This window comes from Pygocentrus nattereri, chromosome 5 (genome assembly GCF_015220715.1).
Source record: "Pygocentrus nattereri isolate fPygNat1 chromosome 5, fPygNat1.pri, whole genome shotgun sequence".
In the NCBI taxonomy this organism is placed as follows: Eukaryota; Metazoa; Chordata; class Actinopteri; order Characiformes; family Serrasalmidae; genus Pygocentrus; species Pygocentrus nattereri.
In genome coordinates this window covers 22,506,372-22,530,955 of record NC_051215.1, presented here as the reverse complement: position 1 = coordinate 22,530,955, position 24,584 = coordinate 22,506,372, and the positions used below count along the sequence as shown (strand labels likewise).

General features: G+C 39.6%; 1 protein-coding gene across 1 annotated transcript in view; it reads left to right on the top strand.

Annotated features, from left to right (window-relative positions):
* The window catches only part of wdr11 (WD repeat domain 11), a 151,787-nt gene that overhangs the window by 16,155 nt on the left and 111,048 nt on the right, over positions 1–24,584 (top strand). Inside the window, exons 3-6 of the mRNA XM_017694158.2 lie at positions 3,893–4,046; positions 8,828–9,001; positions 9,911–10,103; positions 20,582–20,747. Coding sequence (XP_017549647.1) covers positions 3,893–4,046; positions 8,828–9,001; positions 9,911–10,103; positions 20,582–20,747 — 687 coding nt within the window. The remainder of the gene's footprint in view (positions 1–3,892; positions 4,047–8,827; positions 9,002–9,910; positions 10,104–20,581; positions 20,748–24,584) is intronic.

Below are 24,584 nucleotides of genomic sequence, written 5' to 3'. Positions count from 1 at the left end.
ATAACGTTGGATATCCCGATATCGATGTGAAACACGATAAATTAAGATTAAAATACAGAAATGTAGTGTCTCTCTGAACAGCAGCACGTTAATTTATTTTGTTTTTTACTGTGTAATGAATCCAGAATAATTCCAAATATTTTGCAGGTTTATGCAACAATAGATGAAATCTAAAATTAGATAACACGTGTACAAGTCATAATAGTGCAAACATTTTGTGCGGTGCAAGGCTGTGTTCTCTCAACATTTAGTCATAATAAATAATAATAAAACAAATGAATAAATACATAAGTAAATAATAGAATAATAAGGTTAAAGAAATAAAAGAAATAAAATACAAACAAAAGCTCTCTTTTCTGGTAATAGCACAAACTTATTATAGCTAGAGCTCAGCATCACAGAAGCAACATAGCCAACATAAAAGCACAAAAACTTGCAGTTTTTTCTAAAAGTTAGGTATACTGTGTAAAATGCTGTTTGTCCGTACAACCTAAAAAAAGACATTAAAAGTATTTATTTAAAGTTGATTAAACACAGTTCAATCTTGTTACCACATTAAGTCATTTTTTAGGTTGAATGGACAAGCCATTGTTTACAGTGTAGAACTATACAGTCAGAAAATATTTAACAATTAAAGCCAAAAACATGCCAACAGACTGCAAATAAGCTCAGCGATCCATTTTCATTTTTTCTACTAATTCTCCTGACTTCTACCTAGTCTTTTTATTTTACATTTAGTCGCATTCGACTTTTCAGTTCAAAGTCCTGGTTAATGAAGTGAACCGTCAAGCTCACGTAGGGCTCGGTTGTTCACGCAAAGAATCCAATTAGCTTCAGTTCGTCCTGTACACTTCTAACGCATTGAGCATACATCTCTGGTACGGCAAAATGGGAGAAATGCCTTCGTGACGGAATCTTGTACCGTTTATCCACCTTGTTTAGTAAGTGCACAAAGCCTTCTTTGCTAACCGTTTTAAATGGCACCATATCTTTAGCCAAGTAGTGTGTGACGGCATCGGTTATTTCTTTGTGACGCCGTGAGCCCACGTCATATGGAGTTACGCTTTCGAACATTTGAGCGATGGATTTTTGTTTTACACCTGGAGCTGCATCGTGACAAAAGGTAGATCTAACCGTGCTTTCAGACGTTTTTGCTGAACACTCCTCATACAGTTGTTTGTGGTTGTGTTTTAAGTGATGGTAAAGGTTTGTCGTGTTCCCCGTGACTGTAGCCACAACGGCTCGACATTCTTTGCACAAAACCTTGGATTGAGCATGGTCATCTCGACTAAAACCAAAGTATTCCCAGACTACAGTCATGCCTCCCCTTTTTGGAACCAATTCATCCTCAAGTACGTCTTCGCTTCTCGAAGATTTTTCGGCACTTGTTCTGGCTGTGCTCATTTTTTTTTCCGGACTAAAATTGCGTGTCTGATGAGCGCGTTCACCTCGCTCTGCCTCTTGCCTACTTACGTCACGTGATCATAGTCTGCAGCGCGAAGAGCGCCCTCTATTGCTGGACGCGGATAATGCACGCAGGTGATGCAATTTGAGTTTGCTGTTATTCAAGGCGTTATCGTGGCTCTTTCGAGGTGTTTATCGTGAAACATCATATCGCGATAACGATAAAAATATGATTAATCGTGCAGCCCTAATATGATACCTATTCAGATAGGAACTTAATTTTTTTACTGCCGCTTTTTCCAAGATCTAAGATATAAAGGGGAGATTCAAGACAGGTGTATAATTTGATAGTTTGCAGGGTTCGAGGTTAGCTTTCTTAATCAGAGGTCTAATTACTGCTAGTTTAAGAGTTTTTGGGATATATTCAAGGCTAAGTGAGGAGTTTATTATTGACAGAATAGTTATTTCTGTCAAAAATTCCTTGAGTAAGCCTGTAGGAACTGGGTCTAACATATAAGTAGAAGATTTTGTGGAAGAAACAGTTTTAAGCTGTTCATTTTGTTGAATTAAAGAATCTGCAGTGATTATAATATTTACAAGATCTAGACTGGCATTATAAGTCCGCAGATTTGTAGAGTTTAACTGTGTTTCTGAATTTTCTGCCTAATTTTTTCAATTTTATCACGAAATTTATAAGAAATTCATAAAATCATTGCTATAGGCTAATGGCATCTGGGGTTTAGTATCTGTTTTGTTCTCTGTTATTTTAGAAATTGTACTAAATAGTTTTCTATGAGAGAATAGAGAGGCTGAGCGTGCTGCAGTAAGAGCTCTTCTATAGACTATAAGGCTGTCCTTCCAGGTGGACTAGAACATTTCTAGTTTAGTCAGGAACCATTTTTGCTCTAGTTGTCTGACAGTCTATTTTAATGGAGCCACACTATCTAGAGTAGATTGAAAAGTATCCTCTAAGAACTTGGTCATAATATCTCTGTAGGATTAGATGGACAGCTGACAGAAGCTGATAATTGCAGAAGGTTTCTGATAAAGCTACCAGCGGTGGAGGAAGTTAACATGATAACGTGATGAATGCACATTACCACTAAAGTGAATATCATATGAGATTAAGTAATCTGGGCAGTTGTGGGCTGGAGGTTAGGGATCCAGCCTCGTAACCGGAAGGTCGCCGGTTCGATCCCCAGAGCCGACAGCACATGACTGAGGTGTCCTTGAGCAAGACACCTAACCCCCAACTGCTCCCTGGGCGCTGCGGATTGGGCTGCCCACTGCTCCGGGCAAGTGTGCAAGTGTGCATGTGGTGTTTCACTGCCCAGATGGGTTAAATGCGGAGGTGAAATTTCCCCGTTGTGGACTAATAAGGGTCATTTAATCTTAATCGTAATGGTCTGAGACTGCTGTGCTCTGGGGGAGAACAGCTAAGTTATCTATGTCTGCATCAAAGGTCAGTATTAAGTCTAGAGTGTGGTTGTGGTAGTGTGTGGGTCCCTTTTATATTTTGGGTGACACCTACAGAGTCTAAGATAGATATATAGTGCATCGTGAGGATTGTCAGAGTGGATATTAAAATCTCTGACAATAATTATTTTACTTGAATACATTATTAAACTTGATAGAAACTCAGAGAATTCCTGTAAGAACTGATCATTCGGCCCGGGTGGCCTGTAAATTGTAATTAGTGAAAAGGAAATTTTTTATTTGTTCCTTGATCAAGTATATTAAGTAAAAGAACTTCAGAAGAAGAGAATTTACAGCCTACTTTCTGGCTCATGCCTAAAGCTTTAGTATGGATGGTTGCTATACCTCCACCCCGACCACTTAAATGATGGCTATATGCATAGCTGTAGCCTGTGGAAATGGCTAATGCACTTTTCTGTGAGGCACAGAGCATCAAAATCGTGATGGGTAGTAATTTCATTTACAATGATGGCTTTAGTAAGAGATCTTATGTTAAGCAGTCCTAGTTTTAGACAAAAGGTGCAGTCATTGCAAACTGGTGTAACTGGTCTGATATTAATCAGGTTACTAGAGCAAACCATTCGAGGATTTTTGGTGCTTTGTTTTATTCAGGGAGCAGATACAGTCTCAACTGGGAGGAACCTATGTGGCGTCTCAAAGCTGTTTGCGATGTGAACATTTGTATTTATAGAATAACTATTTTTATCAACACTTGCCTTATTTACAGTAGAAGTGCTCACAATCGCCTTATTTTCAGCAGTAACACTAGAATTATTAGTTGTAGCATTTCTATTTTTGCTGCTACTTACATGGCCTTCGTTTTGTAGTCAGTATTCAGACGTCCCAGTTGTCTGTGCTCTCTGGTTGTGGCTTCATAGCCATTTAGATTCTTTTAGTGTGTCCTGCTCCATTAGTTTCAATGACTCTCCAAATTTGTGTATCACCAATTTGACTGTTATTGGACCTGCTTTGAAGTCTCCTATCATCTGTGTCTCACCTCTTCTGTGTTTAGGTGAAATGGTCCAGAGAGAACTACCACCACAGTCTCAGCTCTCCTTACTCCCTGAGACTGGCCTCGGCTGACGCTGCAGGCAAAATCATTGTGTGGGATGTGGTGAGCGGCATGGCGCACTGCGAGATACAGGAGCACAGCAAACCTATCCAGGGTGAGAAAACTAACATTTAGATAATTTCAAATAAGTGTTAGTATAATAAATGGTAATTTTAAGTCAACGTGATGGCTTCTCATTTCAGAATCTCTTCTCTAAGCAGCCCCATATGTACATATAGTAACCAGTGTCTAAAAAAAATACTGTCTGTAGGTAGATGAGTAACTAGGTAGGCAGGTGAGTAAGTAGGTAGGTAGGTGGGTAAATGAGTAAGTAGGTAGGTATGTGAGTAAGTTGTTGAGAAGGCAGGCAGGTGAGTAAGTTGGCAGGCAGGTGAGTAAGTAGGTAGGTAGATACGTGAGAAGGTAGGTAGGTGAGTAAGTATGTAGGTAGGTTCGTAAGTAGGTATGTAGAAAGGTATGTGAGTAAGTAGGTAGATATGAGTAAGTAGGTATGTGAATAAGTAAGTAGGTAGGTGAGTAAATAAATAGGTATGTAAGTAGGTACGTAGATAGGTATGTGAGTAAGTAGGTAGGTATATGAGTAACTAAGGTGGGTAAGTGAGTAAGTAGGTAGGTACATGAATAACTAAGTAGGTAGGTAGGTGAGTAACTAGGTAGGTAGGTGAGTAACTTAGTACGTAGGTATGTGAATAACTAAGTAGGTGGGTATGTGAGTAGGTAGGTACGTGAGTAACTAAGTAGGTAGGTGGGTGGGTAAGCGAGTAAGTAGGTAGGTACATGAATAACTAAGTAGGTAGGTATGTGAGTAACTAAGTAGGTAGGTAGGTGGGTAAGTGAGTAAGTAGGTAGGTACATGAATAACTAAGTAAGTAGGTGAGTAACTAATTAGGTAGGTAGGTGGGTCAGTGAGTAAGTAGGTAGGTACATGAATAACTAAGTAGGTAGGTATGTGGATAAGTGAGTAAGTAGGTAGGTGAGTAACTAAGTAGGTGCTTAGGTGAGTAACTAAGTAGGTAAGTAGGTTGGTAAATGAGTAAGTAGGTAAGTATGTGAGTATCTAAGTAGGTAGGTAGGTGAGTAACTAAGTAGGTAGGTATGTGAGTAACTAAGTAGGTAGGTGGGTGAGTAACTAAGTAGATATTTAGGTGAGCAACTAAGTAGGTAGGTGGGTAAATGAGTAGATATGTGAGTAGGTAGATATGTGAGTAAGTAGGTAGGTATGTGAGTAACTACGTAGGTAGGTATGTGAGTCAGTGAGTAAGTAGGTAGGTACATGAATAACTAAGTAGGTAGGTAGGTGAGTAACTAAGTAGGTAGGTATGTGAGTGACGAAGTAGATATGTAGGTGGGTAAGTGAGTAAGTAGGTAGGTGAGTAACTAAGTAGTTATTTAGGTGAGTAACTAAGTAGGTATTTAGGTGGGTAAATGAGTAAGTATGTAGTTAGGTGAGTAAGTAGGTAGGTATGTGAGTGAGTAAGTAGGTAGGTATGTGAGTAACTAAGTAGGTAGGTAGATGGGTAACTAAGTAGGTAGGTAGGTGGGTAACTAAGTAGATAGGTAGGTGGGTAACTAAGTAGGTAGGTAGGTGGGTAAGTGAGTAAGTAGGTAGGTGAGTAACTAAGTAGGTATTTAGGTGAGTGACTAAGTAGGTAGGTAGGTGGGTAAATGAGTGAGTAGATAGGTAGGTGAGTAACTAAGTAGGTAGGTTTGTGAGTAGGTAGGTAGGTGGGTCAGTGAGTAAGTAGGTATGTACATGAGTAACTAAGTAGGTAGGTAGGTGAGTAACTAAGTAGGTAGGTAAGTAAGTAGGTAGGTCCGTGAGTTAGTAGGTGAGAATGCAAAGAATAACCGAGCCGCTGAAGAACAGTCTGACAATTTACATTCATAAACAAAACCTTACTTCTCTGTTTAAATAACACCATTGAAGAAAAGCTGTTTTTTTGTTTTCCAAAGTGTTCAGTTCATCAAATAAATGGTAATTGTGTATTAGAATGTGCAGAAGTGTGTTCTCTGTAGAGGATGTGTAAACCCCTTAAAATCTCAGGCTTATTATTCAGTAACTACAGGGACTTCAAAGCAAACTGGCTGAGCTGTTCTTAGGTTATAGAAGGGTCTAATAAGCAGTGGTGGACACTGAGTAAATATTATTAGTTTCTGTATTAAAGTACTTTTTTCATGTATCTGTACTGAAGTTTTTCCATTTTGTGCAACTTTTACTTTCACTCCACTACATTTCAAAGTCAAATTTCCTCCACTACATTTTGAGAAATCTGTCGTTCCTTTTGGTTTCTGTGTGTATAAAAATGTAACATGTCAAAATGAAAGAAGCGCAAAGCAAGAACACCAATCAGGCCAGAGCGGTCACTTTGTTTTGAGCTTGTTTTGACCTGTTGGTCATACTGACCCAGTACAGCACACGGTTCAACATCAGTGCACCAGAAACTGTTTACCTTCAGTGTTTTGTGCTTATGATCATTTTAATAGACATCAGCGTCACTAATTAATGACCTTCTATTAAAAGACTGGTTTACCAAGAGAGACACTGGAGGATTTTCACCTAAAATGAGTTCATTTAAGCGTAGCTTGTTATAATGATAATAGGACATTAGAGCCATAATTACTCTTTTAGTACTTTTACTTTCGATACTTAAGTACATTTGAAGGCAAATACTTTAGTACTTTTACTCAAGTGGAGGTCTAAAGGGAGGAAATTTTACTTTTACTTTTTTTAGGAATATTTTACCTTGGGTGTCTCTACTTTAACTCAGGTACATGATTTGTGTACTTCGTCCACCACTGGTAATAACACTTTGGTGGGCCTTGGCCATATAAAGGGTTAACTTATTTTCACTTAGAAAATCAACACCACTGTAGTTGTGTCGTCATTCTATAGTTGGCGCTGTGCTCTTATGCCCATATTAGGAACTCTGGGTCTAAGCTTCATTTCTCTATGGCCAGAATGAATAGGGTTTTCAAACTAATCGCCTCTATCGCCCCCATGTGTTAAATAAAAATGTTCAAAATACGATACGTTTTGTCCTGTGAAAATTCTTCTCTTGAGTATCACTGGATCCTCTGAATTACAAGGTCGTTAAAGAGTTGAAATATGAATATTGCTGCATATGAGCTAAAGCTACTGCACGCTGAATTCACGTCATTTGACTGGCAGCCTCCTAAAGGCTTTTGGCTGGAAACATTTCCATGCACAGACTGAGGGCAGATGAAAAGAAGTCAGAACTACATCAGCAGGTTTACCTGCAGTTCTCTGTCCTTCATCTGATGCTCACTAAAACACGATAGATCTCTACTTTTACCTTGATCTGAAGAGATCTTCAAATGTACCTGCACTCAGGCTGATCCAGTACAGACTCAACTGATTATCACTGCGGACACCCTGATAAACTGATTTAGGCTCTCACAGTATCCTCGTTATTATTTTAATGCTGGTAAAATTTCTGGGGACCTTCGCCAGCATTTTGATTGACTTTCCCCATTCTGGCTTAAATGATGCAGCAGTTCAGAATGTGACTGCTGCTCCATTTAAGGTGGAACAGGAAAAGTAAAAAAAAATGCAGGCCATGGTGGGTTGAAAGGCCTGATATGATGAGGTTTCTCTGTTTCCGCTGAACAGCTGAGTGACTAACTTATTTTTGCTCTTTCGCCGAACTAACACATCAGTATTTTGTCATGTTTGCTAATGTTTGTGAAGGCTACTCATAGCCGCTGCACCATTCAAGGTGGAACGGGAACATTCAAACAAGAACCTGTGAAAAAAGAAGTTAAATTCTCGTAGTTTAAACACGGGTATGTTTTTGATAAGGAGCTTTAGGCTACCAAAATATCCCATCCAGAATTTTGATTTATGGGTATACCTGTAATTATGTGCTACAGTAGAACGTTTCGATAAGATAGCACAGCTCATCAGAGCACCGCCACAGCCCACCTTAGTTTCATGTAGTGACATTAAATTGGTGCGCAGTAGCTTTAGCTCACATGAAGCAATATTAGTATTAGAGCTCTTTATGACCTCATAATTCAGAGGATCCAGTGGTGTTCTGGGGAAAAATGTTCACAGGACAAAATGTATCGGGTTCTGAAGATTTGTATTTAACACAGGGGGCGATAGAGGCGACTTTTGGAAAACCCTATTCATTCTGGCCATAGAGAAATTAGGCTTAGACCCAGAGCTCCTAATATGGGCATAACGAGGACTACAGAATGACGCACAACTACAGTGGTCTGTTTAACCAGTTCTGCCCAAGCTTTTGCCCATGACTGTTACTGTGCTTCAGCATTTTGATACTGGAGTAGCAGCTGCAGCAGCATTCAGATACAACACTTACCTGCCTCACTTTATTTGCCTGATAAAACTCCAGTGCAGTCGATCAAAATCAAAATAACAACTGGCTGATTTCTGCTCACGTTTGGAGCAAAAACCTGCCGATTCTGATCTTGTATATCTATTTTGTGCAGTGCTGTAGTAAAACCAGAGTAGAGCTACTAAAAACACCAAGGCCAGCATGTTCCTCTACCTGATTTCCATTAGGTTCATTCCTTTCTAATAACGAAGGCAGAGATATTAATGAAAGCAAGTGCTGTATCATGAGTTGGAATATGGCATGATTCTGTCTGATTAGTTCAGAAGTGGAGCTTGCCTGAAAATAGTTTCATATTGTATGATCTGTTCCGCTTTATCAGATATTCTTCATCTTGTCTGCTCTGTGCAGTTCTGTCTCCCTGCTTTCTCTGTGGTACAGTGCAAGAGAAGTTTGCCAAATCTTTTGTAGTCTAACTCATGAATATGGGAAAAAAAAACTTTTTGATTCGTGAGAAATGAAGTTTCATTTGATTTTGTCTCCTTCATTCTTTTACCAGACATGGACTGGTTGTGGAATCAAGACGCGTCACGTGATCTTCTTTTGGCCGTGCACCCTCCCAACTACATAGTGCTGTGGAATGGAGACACAGGGACCAAGCTGTGGAAGAAGAGCTATGCTGAGAACATCCTTTCCTTCTCCTTTGACCCTTTTGACCCCTCCAATCTGGCTTGTAAGTTTTTTAAAGGTTTCTTTTATTGCTGGTTCATATTATTTAGTGTCTAGTGAGTCCAGATAATGTAACGGAAAATACACTGCAAAAATGCTATCTTGGCAAGTGAGGTTGTCTTTAATTTAGTCAATATATATCATGTTTCTCATCTTGGGATTTTCCTTGTTTGAAGAAGCGAGACACAGTCAAATTACTTAGAACAAGTAAAATGTGATCAAAAATAAGCAAAATAATCTTAGAATATTGTTAGTGTTCTCAAAATGTGTTTGTGTGTATGTTTTTATGTATACATACACTGATTAGGCATAACATCGTGACCACCTCCTTTTTCTACGCTCATTGTCCATTTTATCAGCTCCACTTACTCTATAGCTGCACTTTGTAGTTCTACAGTTACAGACTGTAGTCCATCTGTTTCTCTGATACTTTGTTAGCCCCCTTTTACCCTGTTCTTCAGTGATCAGGACACTCATGGACCCTCAAAGAGCAGGTACTATTTGATTGGTGGATCATTCTCAGCACTGCAGTAACGCAGATGCGTAGTGTTAGTGTGTTAGTGTGTATTGCGCTGGTCTGAGTGGGTCAGACACAGCAGTGCTGCTGAAGGCGTAGTGTAGTGGGTAACATAACTGCCCTCTGCGATGTTGACTGGGGTTCAAGTGGACCCAATCAAGGCAGATAAAGCAACATCATCAGACTGCACAGAGTGTCAAGAGGCCCTCACTGAGAAAAGGAGATGGACACATTAAACAAAGAAGCTGCTGGTGGTCAGAACAGTGGACTAGAGGTGGTCTATGACTTTTCCACAGTATCATTGCACCTGTGTTGCAAACCAGCAAAGCAGCTTGTTCCAATGAGTGGGCTTACGTGTTTTTATTTTACTTTCCTTTTATTCCCTCATTCTTGTAGTGCTGACCAGTGAGGGAATAGTCTTCATCACAGACTTCTCCCCCTCCAAAGCCCCGGGCAGCGGCGGAAAGAAGGTTTACATCGCCAGCCCCCACTCTAGCCCTGCCCACAGCAAACCTGCTGCTGTCCAGCCCACCGGTGCCAAGAAGGCCCTCAACAAGGTTAAAGTTCTCATCACCAATGAAAAACCCACGTGAGTACTTCTACAGCTCCCCATCCCATGCCATGGCCTGTGAGTGGATAGTTGTTTTATGTCATGGCTTAATTGAAAAAGAGCCCCCAGTAGAAGCAGTTGTTCAAGCTCTGGGAGCCGATCCAGATCAACAATGCTTTAAACACTGTTCACTGGAGACTTCAGGCTCTGCTGAACTGGCATTGTTTTCTCACTGTGAAAAAAATGCAGTCAGTTCCTTAGTCGTCCTCAGAGAGTACTGGAGGATGACTCTTCTCCTCTCTGCAGGAGGCATTGCTACGACAGCGTTTCAGGGCCACTGTTGATAAAAATAGTAGATAGTATTAGAAATACTCAGAAATAGAAATACTGTACATCAGCACCAGCCTGTTATTAGTATAAACATTGGCTAAAACGGCTGAGCAGGAAACTGTGTTTATCTGGAATAAAGAGCCAGACGGACTCGGAGGAAACTGTCTGTGTTGTTGAAGGAGAATCTCGGGCAGGGTCCTCTGCATAGCTATCAGGGGCTACATCTCCCCCCATTCAAATAGGGCATGAAGTTTCACAGGCAGTGAGAATGAAGATCAAAATTATCCACAAAGAGACAGGAGTGAGTGGAGCTCTGGCACCAGTACAGCAACTGAGACCCCAACACGTTATGGCAGCCCCCCTACAGTTAGTCCACTCTGTCCTCCAAATCTTGCGACTTTTTTCTCGAAATATTACGACTTTATTCTTGAAGTCTACTATTTTTATTTTGATTAACAGTCATACATTAAAATGCTGTCATACATTGCACTGAGGTGTCTTTGTTGGCTTAAGACCAATGATGCACAATCTTAAAAAGATGGTTCTTCAAGGCTTCTTTAGTGGAGAAAATTGTTCTTTATAGAACCATGAACACTCATGATTAAAGGCGTCTTTGCATCATGAAAGTGTTCTTCGGATTGATGGAAAATGTGCATGAGTGTGCTGTAGGTAGTTCTATATAGAACCTTTTTGAAGGGTTCTTCTGTTGTTACAAGCTTGACATAGTAACAATAGAAGAACCTTTTTGGGTGCTATATAGAACCATCTACAGTTCATTGTCCTTTTAATATGATGCAGAAAGCCCTTTAATCATGCAAAGAGCTCTTTGAGTTTTCATGGTTCTATAGAGAATCATGACAACAGGTCATGATCGCATTTGGACGAAGTGCAGTTTTATTCTGGTGTGAGCTGCGGTTTTAATTGTGGCCTAGTTTAGGTTGTTAGTTTTGGGATAGCAAATGTAACCCAATAACAGATCTTGTGAGTTAGACCAATCGTACACATCTGAACACCCTTGTACTCAGCACAATTGTAGATATTCTGGTTTCAGGCCTGAAATTTAATTCATTTATAGAAACTAGTCATATTATTTTCAGTTTCAGTCCTACAAGACTTTCCTTTCGGCTTCGGCTGTTTTGGTGTGTTCTGCAGATTGAGCGGGACGTTGTGGTATTAATCCTGTAGTGGAGAAGTTGTGGGTTGTTGCATCTGTTCTGCTGCTGCTTGAACTGTTTGAGCACATCTGTGTTAATTGGCAAACAACCATTGTTTTTAATCACTATTTCTCATTTTCAATATGATTGAAGTTATTATTAGTCATATATTTAGATTCAGACAGCATTGTGGCTTTAAGCTTTTCTCTCTCAGAAAGTGCCACTTTTGGCCTTTTTTTGGGAGAAAGTGTTTAGTGCTTGAAGTTTTTGTGTATTCTTAATCTATACCATATGACTGATTAGATTGTAATTTTGATAATACATTTAGTAAATGAGCAGAAAACCCGTTGACATGGGAAATACATACTGAATACAATTTTTGAGTTTTCTGTTGTTTTCTTTTGTTTTGTTTCTTGTTTTTCTTTAATGCTTTTCATTTTAAAGTAGCAAGAAAAAGAGTAACATCAGAAGTACTGAAAAGTTACAAGAAATAGATAAAATTGCTGTGCATAGTTACTTATTCATTAAATGTTGAGAAAATGTTAAGAAAATTTCCAGGTGCCTCCCACCATCACTTTCACTTTTTTTGGGCTAGCCACCCATTAAGCAAAAGAAACCTCACCATAATAACAACAATAATAATAGCTTTATTTATAGAGCACTTTTCATACCGGAGGCAGCTCAAAGTGCTATTACAGACAGGTGATACTGTAAGTATACAAGAAATAAATAATAAAAAAAATTGAGTGTTAAATTAAAATGATGTATGTTACATGTGAATGTAAGCAGGTTAAAGAGATACATTTTCAAATGTTTATTTAAAGTGACCACTGAGCGTAACTGTCTAATTAAAGATGAGTTCCACAGTTTAGAAGCAAAATAACAGAGGTCAGAAGCTCAGTATCTGGGGATCTAAAATCATATGCTGGAAGTTTTTTCTTGATTTAGCTGTAGAAAATATTTTGACATCCACTGAGAAATAGCTGACACACAGCTGATTAGCCTGTCAATGGGGTCTTGATCATCAGACGTAATGGAAATGTTCAATTGTGTATCGTCAGCGTAGCTGTGAAAATTTATGTACTGATTCCTAATGACATCACCTAGAGGTAACATGTACAAAGAGAAAAGCAAAAGCCCTAAAATTTAACCTTGTGGGACTCCACAAGAAGTCTGTTCATTAAATATGATTTAAACCATTCCAAAGCTGTGTCTTAAAGGCCTACCTAGTAATCAGGATGGTGGGTGTTCTCTCACAGGCACCGTGATTGAGAGCAGCCATTATTTGTTCCTTTTTCCCTCTTTAATCATGTGTTTTGATCTTCTGTTCTTCTTCCTTTGCATCAGCTTCTTTCTTTCTTTCTCCCTGCCATGTCTGCAGGAGGTTTTACTCTGCATCATTGAGTAAGCCCCCTCTCCCTCCTTCTTTGATAACACCACTCTAAACTCAAGGGCCTATCGGTTCTTTTTAATGGTTCAATGTACTTATCCACATCCCATCAGTTCCCGCAGTCTCTGCAGCGGAATCAGATTGGTGCGGTTTATTTACGGAATCGACTTTGATGGATTCCCACATAAAGAACCTGCCCTGCCGTCCATTAGCCTGCCACTGCTGCTCATTGTGTTAGTGGAGGGGTGGAATCTAGGACAGGACAACAGAACTGTAAGAGCCCGGTGCATTAAGCCTGCCTTAGTGAAATAGGACCTGTCAGTAAAGGGGAATGCAAATGATGAGTGTGATGAATACCAGCCTCCATACTGCCGTCAGCAAAGACAATGGCATAAAATGGATGGTTGTACGGCGGCTGCCAGTGGACTGGTCTGGGTAGAGCAGGACGCGGACAGCGACTGATGGTTTGATGAATTTGACGGACGAAATTTGTAACACTGATCTGATAATCCAGCATTGATTCTGGGATGAAGAATGATGATTAATCTAAAAATAAATAAATATATAACAAAATGAAATGAAAAATGAAAAAAAAACAACAAAATGAAGCAATAAAAAGTTTGTACTGTATTTGGAATGGTTTTATTGAGAATGTCTGATAATGTAAAAGAAACCATAGTCCAAAGCTTACGATAACAATATATTCATAAATACAATCTTATATAAATTAAAGTCTGTATTTATTTATATGTCTGTTTAGTGATTTCCCAATCTCACTAACTTTTGTATTTTTTTTAGTTTATATGTTGCTTTATTAACATTTTTTTCTGTTAATCTCTATATTTCTTTCTTTCTTTATTTTTGTATTTCCTTGTCCTTATGCTAATAAAGGGGCTGTCAGTCGATGATGTCACAGCGTCTTAATTTTCCTGTTGGTTGATCGATATGGGGTTTTGTAGATTGATTGTTCATGTCTTGCTCTCTCAGCGGTAACTAAGGACTAGACAGTACAGTAGTGGCTGCTTACGGGCAGCAGACAACCAGAGATCTGAGACTCTCAGCTGATCTGGCTGAAAATGCAAGTATGGATTGTTTACTCTTCGTCTGGACACTGTACCAGACAGTTTGGTCCATTTTGCTGCCTCTGCTGATACTGAGGTCGACCCCTGGTGTTCAGCACTTTGGAGCAGGCGGTTCATCATCTTTTCAGCAGTATAATGTTGATTTTGAGACCGAAACATCGAGCTGGACCTTCTTTTTGAGCCTGTGTGTTTGACATTAATGAAGATGTTGATGTTAATATGTAAAGACGTATGACATGTTGTAAAACTCCCACCGACGCCTCTGACTTTTATATGATTACTTCAGGCTTTACATGGTGACTCGCAGCAGCACACGCTTCTCCTGCCTGAGAAAAGTAGTAAAGCTACTTCTTTCAATTAAAAAAAACATCGTAGGGCTGCTTTAATGAGCCAAACTGCCATTTCAAACGCATGAAAACAGTCACTAATTTACATGGCAAAAATCAGCTGTAGTGCTAGGAAAGTAAGTGTTTATCTAGCTCAGCGGCTCATGGTTAATCAGGTTCTGACATTTTGGTTCAGGTGCAACAGCAGCGCTCAAATATAGCATGAGTGCACTTGCCTACCTCACATTATTGATTCAATCAATAGATCAATCAATCAAGCAAACTTCAGAGAACATTGAGGGTGACCCTCATTTAAAGGGTTGCTCAGTTGATGCAGGAAAAGGGATTGATAATGTGTAAAAACATATCAAATAAATAAATAAATGAATAAAATTTAATAATAAAAAATGTCTCAAACTAGGTAAGTATATTATTTAAAATATTAAAAGTACATGAAGTACAAAATATAAAACAATAACTAAAGTGTAACTTTAAAATTGTAAAAGTTCTAAAGAAGATAAAACAAAAGGTGGTTAAGATCACTGGAGGAAATGAAGATGAATTAAAATGACTGAAATTATAGCAAAATAATAATAATAACAAATAAATAACTAGTGGAAAATAAATTAATGACATTAAGACAGTAGTATTGATTATTATTGATTGTCAGGTCAATTGATTGCCAATCCTGTGTTAAAAGCAAAAAACGGCCAATTTGAATCTGGGCTGATTGTATTATATATCATTATGATGCACCTGTAATGATTGTGGTTGCCACATGTAGCCTAATGTTAATTTTGCCTGTTTCTGGAGCAGCACAGTGTCGCTAGCAGAGCAGCTCCACCTGGTTCAGGGGGAGGTCAAGTGCCTTACCCAAGGTTGGGCTGAACAATTTCTAAAAGAAACATCTAATCGAGTTTTCTGACCAATATTCTGACTGTGATTTAAATTGTAAACAATTATGATTATTTCCTATAAATAGTCGAGGCCCATTAATTTGTCCACAAAGACCAGAATATCTTTTTCCGGCTTGAGGCTTGCATGCTACCATCAGTTGTCATCTACACGGTTCATTAGTGTTTTGGTTGGTTTAACGCATCTACAGGCAGTTCATGAACGCCTTGATATTAGGTCAATTTTCTCACTTAAAAAATGTTTTTGATGATATAAGTTGTTGAAACAATTGATTTGATTTGTTGAATTGTTGATTTCAATATCAAAAATGATTTCAACTTTCGACTAAAGACACTACCAGGAATACCCAGCCAGTGCTGGAATTCGAACCCACAACCTCCTAGTTGCAGCGAACCCTTGTGAAACAGTTTTTAATTAACAAAACAGGTTTTGTATAAATGAGTGTGTTTTCATGCACTTAATGATGATGATAATAATAATAATAATAATAGTAGTAATAATAATCATAATAATAATAATAATCAAATAACTACAGAAAATCAGGTTTCGTCAGTAATCCCATCAACACATTTACATGCATTGAGTAATCAGATAGTGGGGAAACTCAAGGTCTACATGAGTCAGATAGTAATAAGATTTCTGCTTTGCTATCGGAAAAGAAAAAGTTGCACAAAATTGTGCAGCGAAGCTGTGAAAGGCTTGAAGTTTGAAAGTTTTCCTTTACTGCTAATGCACGGGATATTTTGAAAGCTGAATGTTTCCTCGCGGCGGCGTGCACGGCGCTGGTTCTGTTTGTGTTTCTTTGTGAAGAGCTGATGGACGGCACGCTGGGCGTAAGACGCGCCGTGTACTTTGTAGTGAACATGAAAGAGTGAAAATAGTGAGGTTATGTTGGTGTTAATGGAAGAAAGAAATGTGTATCAAGAGAATCCGCACATGTTTGCTGACTGGAGGGGGTCTGTCTCGCTGAGGGCAAAGCTTGTAGCCTTTAGTCTGATTTCTGATTTCTGGATGGTTTTAACTTGCCTGGCTCTCCCAGCACTGGGGGAGATCTGAGTCCTTCAAAGCTCAACAGCTCTCTCTTATGCTCCTGTGTTATTTCTCTTGATTTCTCTTGTTTGGATGATTTTTAATAATTCTCTTTGGGAGCTCTATAGGCGGTTAAATAATTCACCCTCCGCCAGTATTTCTGGAGCTCATATTTTAAATAATTGAAGCAAGTGCACGCTTTTTGTTTTGAATGGAATGTTAAACTTTCTGCTTGTTAAACAAGTTCTAAGTTTTAAGACGTTTTCTAGGCGCTCTTTTAAGGCTGTTTGTTAACTAGGGCTGTAACGATACATCATGACAAGATGCATCGCAATGCAAAAATGTGACGATATGCATTGTGGAGATGGACGATAACAAGTATGTTCTATTTGCTATGCTATCTAATGCAATCACATTTTTAAACACCAGAGGGCGCACTTGATTTTACCCACACCAGCACATCATATGTCATGCTTCCATACGCCACAGCCTTTAGCCTCAGTTGGTGGTTTTTTTTTTTTTATTGCAAATGACATGAGGCCGTTTTCTGTAGTCAATAATGACTGATTTTAGCTTCTACTTAACACGCTGGAGCCAAAGTACGACATTCTGTCGCATCTGTACTTCAGTCGCTCTGTTTTATCAGACTTCCCCAGAACTTTAAAGCACTTTAAGTGAAGCTACAACAGAATATTTTGTTTACATTTTTAAACCAAAAAGTTTAGTCCCCTGCAGTTAAAGAAAATTACTTGGAACAGAGCTTTAAAACTGTTTTAAAAGCTCTGTTCCAAGTAATTTTCTTTAACTGCAGGGGACTAAACTTTTTGGTTTAAAAATGTAAACAGGCATATGGGCTGTTATGCATTGTTTACACTTCAGAAAGAAAAAAAAAAAAGAAATGTCATTCATAATTTTTGCTCATTTAAATTTTGTTCAAAATATCGAAAGAAAATCGAATTGTGAACTACGTTTACGCAGCAGGTAAAAGTGGACCAAATCGCCAGATCGGAATCCATGCGACTTTCACCTCAATTCAACTCGACATTTGTCATAATTTCGTGCTACTGAGGCTCATAAACATTTAGGCTGATGTTTCTGTGTCACAAAATTAGAAGAGACTTATCAAACCGCTCCATGTTTGAAGAGGTTTTGAATGGAACGGCCGAGCGCAGCTTGAGGAGACCGAGGCTTCAGCCTCAGACAGCAGTTTATAGTCCCAGGACATGAACCAAAGCAGTGGCTGAATAACTTGCCCTTTTTACAGCGAATTCGAACATATTCTGGGGGATGAGCTCAGCTGTCAACCACTGGAACTTCATCATCTCTCCTGTGATGCTAGTGAACATGAAGCTGATCCCCTGGGAGCGACTGGCGTTTGCTGGCCGTCATGATTGTTTAACCCAGGATGAGCCACGTGAAGCTCTGTTCTTCTGCGCATGTGGGTCGGTTTAGGAGATGATCTGTTCAGACTGTAGCATACAGATCACATTTAAATAATAATGTGATTAACCAAACAAAAAATCAGATTTGGTGAGAATGGATGGGATGGGTCTCCCCTTGTGAGTCTTGGTTCCTTCCAAGATTTCTTCCTCCAGACTGAGGGAGTTTCTCCTTGCCACTGTCGCCTCTGGCTTGCTCACTGGGGGATATGTTGTAACTGTGTGTTTTCAAACTTCTGTAAAGCTGCTTTGTGACAACATTGTTGTAAAAATCGCTATACAAATAAACTTGAATTGAATATTGTTAACTGAAAGCCTGGTCTTGAACTAAATTGCATTTGTGACAGTTGTCAATGGACACTCCTTATTAAGACTTTCTATTAAGATGTATTATATGTGACATTCTGGCAATTAGGGACCAGTTATTTTTCAGAATGAGCTTTTTTAGGAATACATTTATGCCAGCCCGTAATTCTCCCACACCTGAGAGCGATCATGTATTCTCTCCTGTCTCTCAGTCCATTTGCCAGTAAAATGGCTCTTGAATGGTCTGGAGAATGGCCTGCTTATTATGCTTTTCAATTTACACAGGCAGTGTTCCCCATAAAGAGGTTTAAGCGTGATGGTAGGTGGCCTCTGGACTTAGTATATGCCAGGCTCGGCGGAGATTTGTGGCAGTTGTTATTCCATCCCAGTGGGTGAGCACTCATACTCCTCTATGGTGCTACTGGATGTTTCAGAGAGACTGAATAATAAGTTCTGAATAATTTGTGTTTGTGACTTTTAATTGGTTTTAATTGATATTGCTCGGTGTGCTAGCTAAAAGAAACTGTAAAATATAAAACTGTCTGTAAATGTGAATCACAGGGCTATGCATCCTCACACCATGGTACAGTTAAAGGCCTTTACACTGAGCGTGATATATTTGGATGATAGTAAATTAATTAGAGCATGTGTATAACTGACACCTTGTACACCAAACATGATGAAAATGCAACATTATTTTATTTGCCCATTCTTGGGCGAAAAACAACCAGAAGTTTTTCATAAATGTTAAAAGGGTTAGAATATCTAAGGCTGGATTTAAACAGTGAAACTACAGGGAGATTCACTTGAAAGAGGCCCCAGATATTCTGCTGTAACTCCCTTTAGAGTGAAGCAATCTGAACCAAAAACATACGCTACATACTTTGATGTATGTTTAATTGATTGCATTACATGCGATGCTGGAAGTGATCTCTGTTTTCTGCCAGACACACGAAAGAGTACGGGGTTCAGTACCCGGAAGTTGCAATGGGGGTTAAACATTCCGATGGCTCACCTCATCGCTGTGATGCAGGGGCATCCCGGTTTGTTCGAAGCTCCATATACTGAGGAGCTCATTGCACATCGTTTTGTTCAGATTGCTTTGTTCTAGAGAGTTACTACAGAATATTTGGGGCCTCTTTCAATTGAATCTCCCTGTATACTGTAAATAGTTGCATCTTGTGAGTTGCCTGCAACATAATGTCCTTGCAACTTGATGTGAAGCAATTTGAAAATCAAGTTGTACACAACACATAAATTCATAAACTCCACTATTTAGCTAAATTAATGAAAGGGAGAACACGGTCCAAGAAGACCCTTCTTAACAATTAATAGCTGGTCATTTTTTTTCTTTCCAGTTTTCTGAGACATTTGAAGACCTTTGAAGTGCCCATTGCGTCTTTTTGAAATGCCACTTATGCAGTATCCATTTATTACGGTTGTAGCCTACTTGATGTCCACCTCTCCCTGTTTGAGACCATTTCAGAGAGGACCACGCCTCCTTCACCCCTCTGTGTTATAATGTTCATCCTTTCCTTCCCAAATTAATCTGAGTTCTGTGTAAAATCAGGGGGCAAAATTGAATATAGCAACGTAAATCACAGTAACAGCAGCTTAAGAAGATTAAGCGGTGGCCAATCAAGCTGTTTAAGGAGCTTTTAGCGTTAACCAGCTAGTTAACACACATGGTTTCTGAAATTGGGTTGGACCAGCTTTTTAACCACCCCAGAAACCATTTCTCATTGTTCACTGATCATGTGAAATCATTGGTTTAAAGTTTGTGGTTCGACCTGATCACCCGAATTATTGAAGCTCATGAAACTTGCTGCATGAAGTTGAGAGCTGCTGTGGATCAGTTTCAAATTAGTTGTTTTGTACAACCAAAGGTGCTTGAAAGTTTCACCGTGTAAAGCCAGACGAAACTGGAGTGAAACTGGGCTCTGAACATCTGAGTTACATGTGACAGTCCTCAACACACGCTTTTGTCTTTTTTTTTTTGTGAAGTTGCTAGTTTGGAGATGCTTTTTTTTTCTTGAGACTGTGATGATGTACAATGTATTGGTACCATTAAAAAAGAAAAGAACAAAAAAAGTATCTCCAAAATAGTAACTTTACAGGAGAAAGCAAAAACGTTTAACTATTCAACTTTTAAGGTAAGTAGTTATAAAGAGGTGAAATTGAAAGTCATTTTAGAGCTTTTCTGTCGGTCCATTCATTATGATGTTTGGACATGTTGTGGGCAGGTTCTATGTTTAAATAAAGTTGGAAAATAAATATAAAAATAATTGATGATACATTATTTATTTTAAAATAAAATTAAAGGACAAATGTGTAGAAATAAGTTAAGTAATTGTATAATATTCTTACAACAGTCTCATGATGAGAAATATTGGCCATTTTGACTAAGTTTATGTCACTTAGAGAAATGTTACTGTTTGCAGTGTGGTCTGTAAACCTCAGTAAGGAATTGAATGCGATTGTGTCTGTTTGTGTGTCTGTTTGTGTGTGTCTGTATGTCTGTGTTGTGTTGTGGTGTGTGTGTGCAGGGCAGAAGCAGTCACTCTGAATGACTGCCTCCAGCTGTCCTACTTGCCCTCAAAGAGGAACCACATGCTGCTGCTTTACCCCAGAGAGATCCTCATCCTGGACCTGGAGCTCAGCCAGACTGTGGGGGTGGTGGCCATTGAGCGGTCCGGCGTTCCCTTCATACAGGTGTGTTGTTCGGGCATGTAATTCTTAGCAATGGGAGAAACAATCAATAAAAGTGTAGTTACAGTGTAGATCAGGGGTTTCAAACTCAACCACTAATGGGACCATATTAAAATATCTCAACAATCTGCGGGCCTGAGATTAAAATATTTTGACTTGTAATTAATGTTGTGCTGTAACCCAAACTGGCCACTGTTCATTTAAAAAAGTAAGAAATGAATAAACTGGGCCGTGAACGTGGTGTTCAATATGTTTCAATGTTTAGTTCCTTCCTCCAAATTATAGTTCCTTAACAAGCAGCTTGTTGCTACATCAGAGGAGCGAGCTCCGCCCACTCGCTGCACAGCCAGCAGTTCGTTCTCCAGCTCCTTACACTAAATTCCCAAACTGTCATCACCACTGAGCAGCTTTTCAGTCGGCAGCTGTGACAGAAGAACAGCTAAACAACCTGGAATCAGCCAGAAATGAACCCGATACCATTCACCAAACGTGTCGTCTGATCTTCAGAGTCTGCCAAATCAGACTGAGCCATAAAACTGCTGCAATATCAAGTTCAGCTCAGTTTTGTCTGTTTTTGCCAGATCAGTATTGATGTTGTTTTGTTCCAGCCAGTGCTGCAGTCTGTGAATTCCAATCTGGCTGTTCAGATTTTTGCACACTGACTAACATCTGTGTCACATACAGAGAAAAAGATGGGATTTGGGTCACTTTTACTTGCTGTGTAAACGTAGCTTATTTCTTGCTTGCCTGTTCATTTCTACAAGCAGTCAGTAATTGTTCAAGCCAGCAACAATATCAGTCTGCAATCTGTTGGCTGTTTACGCAGTGCTTCAAACTGAATCATGCCTGTATATTATTTAGCAGATCAGACAGAACCTGTGGCTGAACCACCTTTTGCAGACCGCTATTAGCAACACATCTTCATGTCTCAAAGGAAGCATGTGCTAGCCTTCAACCTCCCAGCTTGATAGCATTGTGTGATTGGGAGACTTGGCTAACAGGCCCAAAAACAATTTTTGAATGAGGTCGAAATGGTGAAGACTAAACGGAGAAGAAACCTGGGTAATAATGCATATTGTGGCTCAAGTATTGTGATGCTATTGCATCATGAGGCGTCTTGTATTCTTGGCATGTTCTTTAATGACCCACTTTTGCAGAGCTCCATCAGTTTTGTGTGGATTTGAGGGCGCCCTTTCTGTTTTTCTGAGTGTATGTATTTGTCTTTGTTCAATTACCCTCACAGCCTCCTCCTCAGTCACAGTGCTGGAAGCGCTGTACTCCAGTTTATTCACATACACACGTATGTCCAGACTCTCTCTGTAGGAGTGTCAGAGTTTCCTAAGTGTTATAAAGCACTTGTCAGGAAGGCCATTTGCATGACTGATGATGCAGCTGTGAGCGCACGCACACTCTGAATGTAGGCTGGACCGTGGGAGCGGGGAGTCAGCCAAGAAACAGACACACAAAGTCGCTCTCTCTCGCTCAAAACCCTCACACTCACTCCAGATGCCCTACTTCTTCTTTAAGACATTCTTGTTGCGTTTAACTTGAGCATAACATCATGACCACCTCCTTGTTTCTACGCTCATTGTCCATTTGATCAGCTCCACTTACTCTATAGCTGCACTTTGTAGTTCTACAGTTACAGACTGTAGTTCATCTGTTTCTCTGATACTTTGTTAGCCCCCTTTTACCCAGTTCTTCAGTGGTCAGGACCCCCATGGACCCTCACAGAGCAGGTACTATTTGGGTGGTGGATCATTCTCAGCACTGCAGTAACACTGACGTGGTGGTGGTGGTGTGTTAGTGTGTACTGCATCTGATCCACTCAGACCAGTGCAACAGTGCTGCTGGAGTTTTTAAACACTTCAGTGTCACTGCTGGACTGAGAATAATCCACCAACCAAAAATATCCAGCCAACAGCGTCCTGTGACCATTGTATATAAACTGCTAAATATCCTGTGTTACATTAGAGTGATATTTGACAGTTCAGTTAACAGCCAACAGTGTTACTTGTCAGTGAAGCACTTTTTGCCTAAAAACTAATTGAATCTTTTAAAATGAAATTAATATAATAAATGATGTCGTCTGGTATAATTGATTATCTGAATCTGGAGCCATTGGTGTGGATATCAGTCACAAAGTGTTCATATCGATTGTGCCTTTATAGCTTTGTTTAACAAATGGTGTGTGTGGACATTCCTCTAGTCAACTGATAGTCCTTTTCTGTCGATTAAGTGGAGAAATGCATTATCCAACAGGGAATTATTCTTCTGCTTTTTTTCCCATTCCAGTAATGCTTTCCTGACATTGTTCAGTGGAAGTTGACCTCGGTGTGAGGGTTACTGAAAGGCACTGAGATCAATTCAGGATTTTTAAAAGGGAAAAGTGAACAGCGTCCACACAGGTTTTAACCTTTTGATGCTGATGTATAATTTTATTCTGCAAACTTTTTCTTTTCTTCTGGCCAACTATAAAGAACAATAGATGGACCGGCGTTCTTAATTTGGCCCATTTGTAAAACCTGAGCGTCCGCACTTTAAGTGAGCTTCCAGGAATTCTCAGTGCTTCTCTGCTTTGACTGAATGTTGATAAAATGCTGTTGAGCAAAACTTTAGAAGCTTTTAGCTGGACCAGGCCACCTGAGGTGAAATGTGATTAGCTCATGTGAAGACCACAGAAACACACTTGAACCAAAATACTGTTGATATCTCACTATACCCCTCATACTCTTCCTATTTGGCTTACAATTAGGCTGGTACAAAGAAAAGAAAAGAAACACTGTATCTCCAAAACGGTGACTATATACCAGAGATTAGATTACCAACCATCTAATAATAATGGGCGAGGCCTATTATCTTGCACTGCCTGTTATTTTTATAATCCTCAATCACACAATACTACAAGCTTCATCTGAGACTTGTGTCGCACCAGCACATCTTTTTGAACTGCCGCTAACGCAATGTCATTGGACAGCTGAACGCGAAAACAGTAGGTTTAAACGACTACCGATTGCGCTGTACACAATGGCTGATACTGCCCGAAATCATTGCTGTGTTCATAATGCACCAATAACTCAGCTAAACAGCCTCACCTGAGTTTCCACTCCATTAAGTTTAAAAATGTTCAACTGAAAAGCTCCGCTCGTCATGTCATTTTTAACGAGGTAGCCGATCAAAAACGAGTAAAATTGTGCTGCATAGTGAAAACAGGCTGCACAGGACAGATTTAATCACTTTTCTGATTAAAAATGCTCCAAGACAAACATTCATTCACTGGTGTGTTTAAAATCCTGGAGATTTTTATCACAGAGGTTTGATTGACTGTTGATTTGACTGACTCTCCGCTGCAGCTGGGTGACTAGTAACTGTAATAATACGATAAGAAATGCGATGCTGTGTCTCTGAGCCGGTTATGGTGTTCAGGGCACTGGCTAATGTTGCTAATGTTTACATGGACTGAGTTGGAAAAACTAAACCTGGTGGACTTTTTCTCTAAAATAAAGTGCAGTCAACACAGGTCTGTTTAGCGACGTGTGATGTGGTGTTGAACATAACAATCCGCCCCACTCCTTCTCCGCTTTGCAAAGCCAGACAAATTCCTCACGGTTCCGGATTTTTGCGGAATACATTCCGCTGTCTAAATGCACCGGCTTTGACACAGAGATGTGCTTTCAGACGTGGGATCCATGGCTTCGTTGTCTGCTTCTGTATACGTTGTTTACCGGGCTGCCCCTGAGCTCCACACAGTGGTAAAAACAGCAGCAGATTCACACAAATGTTTTTAAGTTCTGCATGATGTGCTTTAGCCACATCAGACTAGCCTTTCTGCTCACGTTA